Raw genomic sequence first — 10,732 nt, 5'->3', positions numbered from 1 at the left:
TGTTTACCATCTTCTCTTGAAAACAATCTCAAGCCAAATGGCAGGAGAAACTCAAATGACTACTTATGTGGGTCTTCCCAGCTGTTAGGCTGTGGGACTCTGCAATATAACTAGTCCCAAGTGGAGAGAAAAATCTTCCCTTGGTGAAGCCTGGGGTCTGGTGAGGGGAGGTCTCCTGGAGGCAAAGGGCTTTGGAGGCTGTCTCAGGGCACTCTGCAGCTGCCAGGGTGAGAAGCCTTCTGGTGGGATCATCGTCTAGCAAGCACACAGAGGCTGTGAAAGCCATGGAAACCAAAATTTGTGCTGGAGCCTCTGGTTTCTAACCCAAGGTCAGAAAAATAATCTCTACAGGAATTCAAGAGGCCATTTCCTGGGACTTCCTTGATGGTCCAGGGGTTAAGAATCGGCCTTCCAATGCAGGGAAGTAGGTTCAACTCCCAATTCGGGAACTCAGATCCCGCATGCCCTAGGGCAAGTAAGCCCGTGGGCCTGACACAGCCTAATTAATTAATTTAAAAAACAAGAGCCCTTTCCCTAAAGATGTGGTCCCACAGCTGTGCTGGAGAAGACAGTGATAATCTCTTGCTTCCCACCAAAGCCTGATATCTCTCCCCAGGATCCATCCTAAAGCACAGGCTTTGTCTTCGCACCCCCAGGCCAGCTCTGGGCTTTTCTCAGCCTTTAGCCCAACACCAACCTCCGTTACTCCTCAACTCTTTGCTGAGGCCTCGGCAGCTTCCCTGTGCCTCTGGAGCCCGGGGGGTGTGGAGAGGGACAGAAGAGCATGACACCCTTGCCTAGAGAGGCGGTGGTTGCACTACACCGTGAATGCACTGCATGCCACGGAGCTGTACACCTTAAAATGGTTAGTGTCACCTTATGTGGGTTTCACTTTAGTTAAAAACAAGAATGGAGCTGCCCTGGGAGCTCTTGGATGAGGAGAGAGAAGCTGGGCCTCTGGGAGGCTGTGAGGGTGGAGCCCTCTTGCTGGGAGTGGCAAAGAATGACAATGGGAAGGCCAGTCTGGGCCCGCCCCCTCCTCCAGCAGGACCAGATGGGAACTGAGGCTGGGGAGAAAGGCCCAACCGGGGCACTGCCGCCGCTGCAGAATACAGCACTCAGTGAAAGCGAGGAGGCCGCAGCCGCCGCTCATTTGCATCATAAGTGATTGGTTTTCCCTGCTCGTCCCTCATTAGGACACAATGGACAGTTGTTTGCTGGCGCAGCAGATCCATTTACCAAGGGAAAGAGGACACAGAGCAAGAGTGACTGATGGGCCATAGTAAGTTGGGGGGGAGGGGGGAGCCCCCCTCCCCTCCCCTGTCCCCTCTCCCCGCCACTGCAACTCCTGTTCTCACACAATGAGAAGGGACCCCAAGAGCAAAGCAACCCCCTCATTTTACAGATGAGGAGACTAAGATGCTAAGAGGGGATGAGACTTGCTAAAGTCAAACAGCAAGTTCATGACAGAGCTGGGGCTTCTAGAATCTATAGTCTCAATTCTAGACTCTCATTTCAGGCTTCACTCCACTGGCCTGCCACACCTTTTCCATTCCCAGCTTGCCGCTCTACCTCTCTGTGGTCTCCTTCCTTCTGTTCTAGGCCTTGGATTTCATCAATTCTCTCTCTCCTGTGTCTATCTAATCTCTCTATGTTCCTGCTCCTCTCTGTACTTTTTCCTCCTGGTTTCTAGGCAGCTAGGATAATTACTAAACTTCTAATTAACCCCTGCCCTAATGAGGGTGGGTCTGGCAGGAGAGGGAGCAATTTTGAAACTGTCTTGGTGTGTTTAGGGGATTGTTAGGGTGGGGTGGGGGGCAGTTTATAAACCAGGCACTAGAACAGACACATGATACATGTTGCCTCATTCCATCCTTTCAATTGTTGGAGGCAGTGATCTTAGAGACAGGCTCAGAGAGGCTGGGGAAATTGCACAAGAGCGCCCAGCTGCCAAATGGCAGCTGTCTGACTCAAAAATCTCCACCTCGCTCGCTCATCGCTCTCTGGCACAGAGGCTAAAGCAGGGTATGGAGGCCCCTGATTCCAGGTTCATTTAGGTACAACCTTGGTGAAGGAGGCCACTGCTTTGTTGCTTGCCTGGGGCAGAACCTGCCTCCCCCCTCCCTACCTTCAGGTCCCACCTTCCTCTGGGCCCCTTTGGCATGATGGTGAAATGTCACAGATGCAAGCTTTTGCCCCTGGTGGGGGTGGGAGGGTGGTGAGATAGCAGTCAAGAGGGAGAAAACTGACAGACCCAGACTGTGGCAGTCCCCTTCCTGCAGACACCCCCTCCCACTTCCTTGTCTGCCCCTCCCCTTTGTGGGTCAAGCTTGCCAGCATCTGCGTCTGTCTCATTGTGCTCTGGGGGAAGGGGATATTCGGGGTGAGTGGGTGTCTGTGTGCATGAACATAAGGCCTCCGGGTTCATTCTGACACTGAATGAAAAACTCACCAATTATTCGTCCAATCCCATTAATATGCAGACAGACATCTGTTATTTAGGAGTCAACAGCAGAGGCATTTTCTTGGTGGGGAGGAACACTCATGTATGTGTCCCTCTTGTCTCTTTGGCTGCTGGGGAGCAGGGGAGGGGGGGTTGGGGGGGCGGGTAACTGTTCGGCAATCACCCCACATGCCTAGACTGGGAGCCTCCCCTCTCTCTGACCCTCATTTCCAGCCTTGAGGAGAAGGAGTAGAGGGTTGGCTAGAAATGGAGAGAGACCTGGGAACCCAGCTGGAAGGGGGAAGTGGGGGAGGGGGCTGCACTGTGTAGAAGAAACTCCTTTGTTGGCAGAGAGGGAACTGGGGGGTGCTCTGAAGAGCTGAACCCCTTTCCTGGGGAAGAGAGTGGAGCAAAGGAGACAGCTGTACTAGGATCACCTGCCAGGGTTCTGGCATCCACCAGGAACCTCAGGGACGTGACCTTAGCCCCCACCTCCGACCACTCTGCGTGTATCTGGAGTGGGGTTACTATGGCAACATGGGGCCCTCACCCAGACTTCAGAAAAGGTAGTAATGAGGGGAGTTCAGAAAAATGGGGACCAAAGGACATCAGCCTTTGGAAGAGTCCCTAGAGCACTCTCTCTGGCCCTCAGGATAGGTGTGGAGACATCTGAGCTCCCCTTCCTGTCTTCTGGTCTTCCTCCAGCCTGAAGCCCAGCACAAGAGGGCTGCTCCAAGAAGCTTTTCCTGCTTCCATCAGGCCTGCTTTAGAGACACTCAATCCTGGAGTTGTAAATAATAAAGCTTGACAGCAGCTCAGACCCAAAGGGGTCTGATCCAAAGGGTCAAACAACTTTTGTACATTCTTTCTTCTCTCTGAATCCTCAACAGCGCAGTGAGGCAGATGTGACCATCAGCTCCCTTTTCCATGTGTGAAAACCGAGGTTCAGATGTGTGCAGGGCTCCCCAAAGGCTCCCCAGGGAAGCAGCAGCAGAGTGGGGACCCAGACCCTTGGACCTCTGCCTCTAGATCTCAAGCACTTTCCATGACCGTCCCTTCTGGAAAGGTTGGGGTCCTGAGGGGAATGACCCTCTGTCAGCCGTAGGCTCTTCCCCTCTGCCATCCCTTCCTTCCCCTCCTCCCTCCAGGGCAGGCTGATTGAGGGCGGGGGAGTGTGTTAAGAAACACTGGCGGCATCACAGTGTGATTAGTTGTTTATTTCATTAAATGATTAACGAGGCTACATTGTTTCCCAAACGGGTGTCTAATTTGTGGGGGAAACAGCTGCAGGGGAGGAAGCTGGGTCTGACTTCTGCATCTGGGGTGGGGGTAGGTCCCCCCTATTCTGGCCCGCACGGGCCTTTGAGGATCTAGGAAGAGAAACAGTCCCATTCTCTCCTCCTATCCTTTGGGCTCCTCAGCCCAGAGGCACAGCCTCCTCCTTGGAAATAAAACATCTGACAGCCCAGACCTGCAGAGGGGACAAAAATCTGTTCCCGGTGGTACTGGAAATGTATTAAACTTTGGGGGTTCCTCCAGCTGATTTATCTTCCTAATTATGTTTGCTTTAGGCGGATATTGAAATGCATTTGCGTTCCCTGAGCCCTGCAGGAGAGGGAGGTTGGGATGTACTTTGGTGGCTACAGGCTTGAGCCTGCTTTGTACCAAAGTGATGAGAAGTCACAGCCCCCAAATCCCAAGACAATGGTAGTCAGGCCCCTGTGGGGGAAGGGTCAGGCCTCTAGGGCCAGACTGAGATCCACAGAGCTGGGCCCCAGCTCTCTCCAGCAGCCTCAGTCCAGGACTTGCAGAGGATCTTGGAGTTAGCCCCTAGGCAGGTCTCAGTTTCAGAGGGTAGGGTACCCAGTGCCCTTGAAGCTGTCCCAGAATCCTTGAGGAGACTGGCTGAGATGGACAGGGTCTCAGAGGAAGAGGGAGAATATGGAGTGTCTGACAAGCCAGGAGAGGGTGGGGATTTCCTTTCCTCTCAAGACTGGACGCTGGCAAAGGGAAGGGAGAAGCTATTTATTTGGCCACACAATGCAACATGCAGGATCTTAGTTCCCTGACCAGGAACGGAACTCATGCACCCTGCAGTGGAAGCAGTCTTCACCACTGGGCCACCAGGGAAGTCCCAAGGGAGAAGCTATTTTAACAGCTTTAATAGCATCACAGAGCCAAACCCCCCAGCCGGCCCCCCACCCCCACCCTGGGTCACCTCATCCAAACAACCATCTATCTAAAAAACCAAATCTGGTCACTTCATTTTCCGCTTGAAACCTCTTTGGCCACCTCACATCCCCAGAATGAACTCCTGGTGCCTTTGTGGGGCCTGCATTGATGTACCTTCCCAGCCTTATCTTCCTCTCTCCCCGCCATGGCAGCTGCAAACATGCCATGCTCTTCCTCATCTCCACGTGCTCACACATGCTGCATCCTCCACTCAGAGTGCCTTTCCTACCCCTTCCCTGCCTGGCAAACTCCTCTTCAACCCTCAAGGACCTGGCTCAGAGGATGGGCTTCTGAGGCAGTAAGGAGCTCCCACACCTGAGGCACCATCACACCGGGGGTACCTCTCTTCCCCGCTGGGCTGGCCTCCAGAGTATAGAGACTAGTCCTTTCAGAATCCCAAGCCAGTGTCAGGCACACAGTTGGTGCTCAGTACACACTTGCTGAATGAATGAGGGAGGGAGGGGCTGTGAATTAGAAGGGGGGGATCCCAGCAGATGGGAGGGTAAGGTCTGTGTTCTCTCCCAGAAGTGTCTCAAGAATGGGCTGGGGCTGGGGGAGGGGAGAGCCGTGGATGGTTCCTGGGGGAGAATGTCACCGAAAAGAGGCCAGTGGGATCAGAGCCAGGGAGGGAATACAGGACAATGCGAAACCAGACTCCGGAGAAAACAGACCAGCACTGTCTTTCTTGACTACAAGTACTCTGGCCAGTCCCTCCACTGGCTTTCCTTCTCTAGCCGAGGTTGAGGAGGTGTGACCCTCAACTCTCATCTTGTGCTCCCTCCAAAATCAAGTTGCTCAGGATGGAAAGATGGATTCAGCCCCTGCCCCAGCCACCAAGGAGATCCCAGAATCAAATGACTGTCCCCTTGGGAAACTTCACTCTGCATGGGGTCAGCTGGATGCAGAGGCTTTTAATGTCCTCCTACCCCAGAGCTCCCAGGGCACCAGCTGATTCCAAGTTGGGGCTGGAGATAGTGATCAAGGGTCCTGGACCACTTCAGCAGGTCCCCTCCCACATTAGCAGGGGACCCCAGTTGGGCTGAGTAATGAATTGCACATTGCACTTTAAAACCCCCTAATGGCGTTAGGATTGTCTGGCTCATTAACAAATGAATAGTCCCAAGACACCTCTCTCTCCCACCTCTGGCTCCTAGAAGAACATTGCTGATCCAGCCCACAGCTTTTTCCTCTGCCCCATCTGCGGACATCGACAGGGAAGTTCTTCCTGAAGCCTAACTTTCCCTCCAGCTACTAGACACTGGTAGATGGTTGTTGTTGTTTTTTAAGAAAGCAACAAAACTAAACCCACAGTCATTTTCCATGGACATGGGCTTTATTTGGACTCTACTGGGGGAAGGGAAGGAGGGAGCTAGGACTGGTGGGTAGAAGGGGGCAGGGGGAGAGAGAGAGGCTTCTCAATTTGCTTTTTAATTTAGTGCATGTTGCCTGGAGGTTAGGATGAGTGAGAACAGCTGTGGAAGTGAGAGGAGAGGAAGAAGGAAGGTCAGCGAGTGGACACTTTCCTTGGGGAAGAGTGCCAGGACCAGGATATGGGGGCTGGAGGTGGGGAGGAAGGCACCCCTCATACATTGAGACTCAACCAAGGTCACTGCTTGCTGCTGGCTTCCCCAGACCCCTGGCCCCATCCCAGCCCGCAGCCCAGATGCCTGCTCTGCTAGTTCCCTCAACTTGCCTTGGACAGGAGCGGAATGAGGATGTGGGGAACAGTGGCACCCTTCTGCCTCCAACTCCCTTGTCAGGAAGAACTGTTCATTCGCCTGCCCTAAAGTCCCAAACAGAGTCAGGAGATCAGGAAGCCAGGACCAGCAGTGGGACAACTGTGCCCCAGGCCCCCCGCCTCCTCCCACAGGACCCCTCACATGAGGTTGCAGCTCTTGGCTCTATCCTTGTGTATCTCGCCCTCGTTTCCGTTCCCATTCCCATTCCCCCGGTCTGGCCGTCCTGCCAGCTGAGCAGATCGCTGTAGTCCCCGGCGTGAGTCAGTACGGCGCAGCTGCCTGTGGCCACGGCCAAGGGAGGCCACGGTGGCCACGTGGAAGACATCTCTGACGCTGCGCTCAGAGGACCGGGAAGAGCACTCTACATAGGACACAGCCCCCACCTGCTTGGCCAGCACGGTGCCCTGGAAGAATGGAGTGAGTGGAGAGGGTCATGGGACTTAGCCTGCAGTTCAGCAAGGGGCAAGGAAGCTAGGGCAGGGGGTTAAGGGATCAGGTCAGAGGCCAGGGCAAGGGAATAGCCAAATAGGGTGTTTTCAGAAAAGAGGCTGGGAGGGGCAGAGGTGAGAGGTCTTAGGTCACAGATCAAGAGGCCCACCTGCTCATGTGTAACAGGGATAAGCCTCTGCTTGGACAGCTCCCTCAGTGTGGCCAGGTCAGTCCGCATGTCCAGTTTACAGCCAACCAGCACAACCTTGGCATTGGGGCAAAACTCTTGAGTCTCCCCTTGCCACTATTTGGAGCAAGAAAACAAAGTTATGCAGGGGTAGAAGGAGGCACAACATGTAAGAACCACCCCCCTGGCTCACAGCATGCCGGAATCATGCACCCCTCTAGTCTCTCCCATGTAATTAAGCAAGCAGGTGACACTGGTGGGCTTGGGCTGAAAAGCACGCACAGCTGTGGGAGAAGGGAAAGAAGAAGGCAAGGGTGGGGGCCATGCAGGGTTGGCTAGCTTGGAATCTTCCCATTCCCACTCGCTTTCCCAAATTTGTTCCTGGGAACAGACCAATCCCACCCTCTCTTCCCACAACTGCAACTGAGAACTGGGGCTGCCTTAGCTGACTTCTGTCCATTCACCAAGGGCTTTTCTCATGGAAATAGGGGCCTGCAGAGGACACCACAGGGGCTTTCCTGAGCTCCAGCAGCAGCATTCCCATCTCCTCCATCCAGGGGCTCCCACATCCAAGGACAAGTAATCCCTTGAGTACTTCTCCCTGTTGTCCCCCATGTCCCCCAGATGCCATATCCAGCTCTAGGACTGACTTCCAGGAAGTCAGGGAGGATGAGAAAAGTTGAGGGTGTCACACACTTTCTCCCTAATGGCCATGCTCAGCTTTAACTCCCTCCTCCTGGCCCATGTGTTTCCCTGTCCCCCTCAGTCTAGCTGTCCTGCTTCCCCAGACTCCCACCTTCTTGAGGACACTGTCCAGTGTTTCCGGTCGGCTAATGTCGAAGCAGATGAGCACAGCGTCCGAGTCAGGATAGGCCAGAGGCCGGACGTTATCATAGTAAGAGGAACCTGAGGGAAGACAGTGAGGGAGGGGACAGACGAGGGTCCTGAGAGTGAGGAAAGCCTGGAAGGGAATGGGAGACCTTAGCAATCCTGGCAGTTAAGGCATGCTGAGCAGAGAATGGGAAAGAGCAGGTATTAGTCCCCATCAAGGAGTCTGTTTCTCCAAGGAGAGCAGACAGAAGGGAGGTTAGGGGGCAGAAATAAGCTTTTCACTTCCCTAGGGGGTTCTCTAAAAGTAATCATTCTTAATCTCTTCTGGGTCTTTGAGAAGCTCATGAAATCATTTAACATTCTCACAAAATTTTGCATGTGCTTTCTGGGCTTTGACAGACATCTTCTATAGCTCTCCAGGGGAGCCAAGCAAAAATTTAAAACAAAACACCCTCCCTTTTTGGAGATGAATGGGCAGGGGCAGAGCTCTTTCACTCTCCTCCTGGAAACTGATCTTGGATTTCTACAGTTCAGTCTAGAGAAGCAGTTTCCTGCTGTACCCCCTCACCCCAAGAAATTCTAAATGTCTTTTCTAAACCCAGCCTTATCTCCTAAGAAATATGTTCCAAAATAAAAGTCATTCCTTCCCAACTTTCCCAGGTATGCAGAATCCAGCTGAGGGGACAGGCTTTCTCCTTCAGGTCAAGGTGTCTGAAAGCTCTGCCTCAGTTTCCCTGGCTTTAAGCAGAATATTGATTTTCCTTCCTCCTAGAATTGGATGGACGGGCTGGGTTGAACGAGAGCCTAAGGATCTAGTCCAGGGAAGGATTACTGGGAGGCCTGGAAGTCAGGGTGACCCCGAGGGACTTGGCTACCTGAAGTGTCCCACATGTTGAGCTCAATGCGGCGCTTGTCGATCTCAAAGCTCGCGGTGTAGTTCTCAAACACGGTGGGGACGTAACTCTGCAGACACGAATGGGTCAAGATGAGATCCTCCAGTCCTCAACCCAGACAAATGCACTCCTAGTTTCCACATCCCATGTAGCCCAGCCCCAGGACCCAAGTTGGTCCGGTGTTGGGCAAGGGAGATCCCGGGAGCGGCTGCCTCAGCGGAATTTCTGCCAGGCTCCCGGACCCCACTCTCGGTCCTTTCAGGCCCTAATTCTTCCTCTTTCCAATGCCTAAGACCACCCCCCTCGACATTTCCCTGGCGCCCCCTCCGGGATCCTCTGGTTCTTCCAAGCCCCATTCATCTCACCCTACTCCCCAATTCCTCCCACCCCAAACCTCTGCAGTCTTTCCAGAAACCCTAACGCCTTCCCCAGTCCTCCAAACCCCTCTCTTGGATCCCTGGTTACCCCAGCACCCATTTCCGTCCATCCCCCAGGCCCCAGTCACCCAACGCCCCGGCCCCAGCGCCCCCCTCCCAAGACGCCGGTTCCTCACCCCGGGGTAGGCGTCCTTGGCGAACACCTGCAGCAGAGCCGTCTTGCCGCACTCCGCGTCCCCCACCACCACGATCTTGCAGCGGCCGCTCTGCCCCTCCATAGTCCCGGCTACGCGCCGGCCCCCCGCGCAGCCCCCCTCCCGCGCTCCGCTGCCGCCTCCCCCGTCGCTGCAGCTGCAGCCGCTCGGGCCGCCGACACCGGCATCTCTCGGGCCCGCGCCGAGCCCCCGCCCGGGGCCGCGGCCCCCCCTCCGCCCCGCCCCCAACCCGGCGGCCGCGCCCCCGGCCCCGCCTCCCAACCTCGCTGCCGGGGGCGGGGCCCAGAGGAGAGGGGCGGGGCCCGGGGCCCAGGAACAGGGTTCTGGCGCGCGGAGTGATAGGTCTCCTGCAGATTTGGGGCCGCTGAGCGGGGTTGTTTGACTGACTTCACTTCCTCCCGCCTGGGATTGGGGCGGAGTTCGGGGAAAGTTCTGAGAGGTAGGGTGGGAGCTGCACACGCATGAGGCTTGGGCCTTCTGCGTGCCCACGCGTGAACGTCGGTGTGTTACTGAGGACACGCGCAGGGGCACCCATCCATTTTCTGAACTGAAGGGGGCGCGAGAAGGTAGGGGGGGAAAGGAGTCTTTTTGGTTTAGTGTCTCTCCTCCACTCTCAAGTCCCGTCAGGGAGTCTTGAGGATATGTAGGAAAGAACTCCCAACACACCTACCAGGACAATGGTGACGTCATGGCTTTCCGTTTCCATGGCAACGGCCTGTCGGGTCTGGGGCTGCAGTGACTTAACCGCGGGCCCGGACTAGCAGGAAAGCATGGACTGAGTTTCTCCAGCCAAGCGCAGGGTGGAAGGTTTTGAGGAAGCTGCGTCCTCTGGTGGATGCTTCGCGGAGAAGAGAGAAAGAAGAGGAAGACAGAACTGCCCAGGGTGACAGCCCTGCTGGGACCAGAGACAAACTCTAAAATCATTTCAGGCTTGATTCGGAGCCTAACATTAATCAAACCTGTTTTGCATGTGTCTGGCATCTTTTACCTTTCAAAAGCGTTTCTTTAAATAGAGGATACTCAATTTAATTGTATCTTTACCTTGTAAGGAAAACTGGAACAAGCAACATCATTTCCATTTTACGGAAGGAACAATTGAGGCACAGAGCTTTAACAAAGATAGATGGCTCGATCACCCTGCTCCAGCTTTGCCACTGCAAGAACACAAAGAGTGGATCACATATGGGTAGTGTCAGAGCCTGAGGACCAGCTGGGTCGAGTTCCGCTCCACAGGTGGCTGGCTCCCCACATCTGACGTAAGCTCAGTGTTAGGTAAAAAGACCAGGTTTTGGGATCGTCCTTCAGACTGTCCCTCAGTATATTTTAAAACTTATTTGTCATGAATACATAAATTAATTCGCAGTCTTCCTGATCCCAAGAGTGATC

The 10,732-nt window shown here is 54.4% G+C and overlaps 1 protein-coding gene across 1 annotated transcript; it reads right to left on the bottom strand.

The window, feature by feature from the left end:
• Window positions 1-6,551: 6,551 nt before the first annotated feature.
• RND2 (Rho family GTPase 2) lies at window positions 6,552-9,409 on the bottom strand. The gene is made up of 5 exons (XM_068976853.1): window positions 9,308-9,409; window positions 8,737-8,824; window positions 7,827-7,936; window positions 7,013-7,147; window positions 6,552-6,818 (listed from the first exon to the last, which is right to left on the bottom strand). Exons 1-5 carry the CDS (start codon window positions 9,407-9,409, stop codon window positions 6,552-6,554), a joined length of 702 nt encoding a protein of 233 aa, XP_068832954.1.
• Window positions 9,410-10,732: the final 1,323 nt, after the last annotated feature.

The sequence above is a fragment of the Capricornis sumatraensis genome, chromosome 8 (assembly GCF_032405125.1).
Source record: "Capricornis sumatraensis isolate serow.1 chromosome 8, serow.2, whole genome shotgun sequence".
Classification (NCBI taxonomy): domain Eukaryota; kingdom Metazoa; phylum Chordata; class Mammalia; order Artiodactyla; family Bovidae; genus Capricornis; species Capricornis sumatraensis.
The sequence above is the reverse complement of the archived record's forward strand: the minus strand, read 5'-3'. Positions and strand labels throughout refer to the sequence as shown.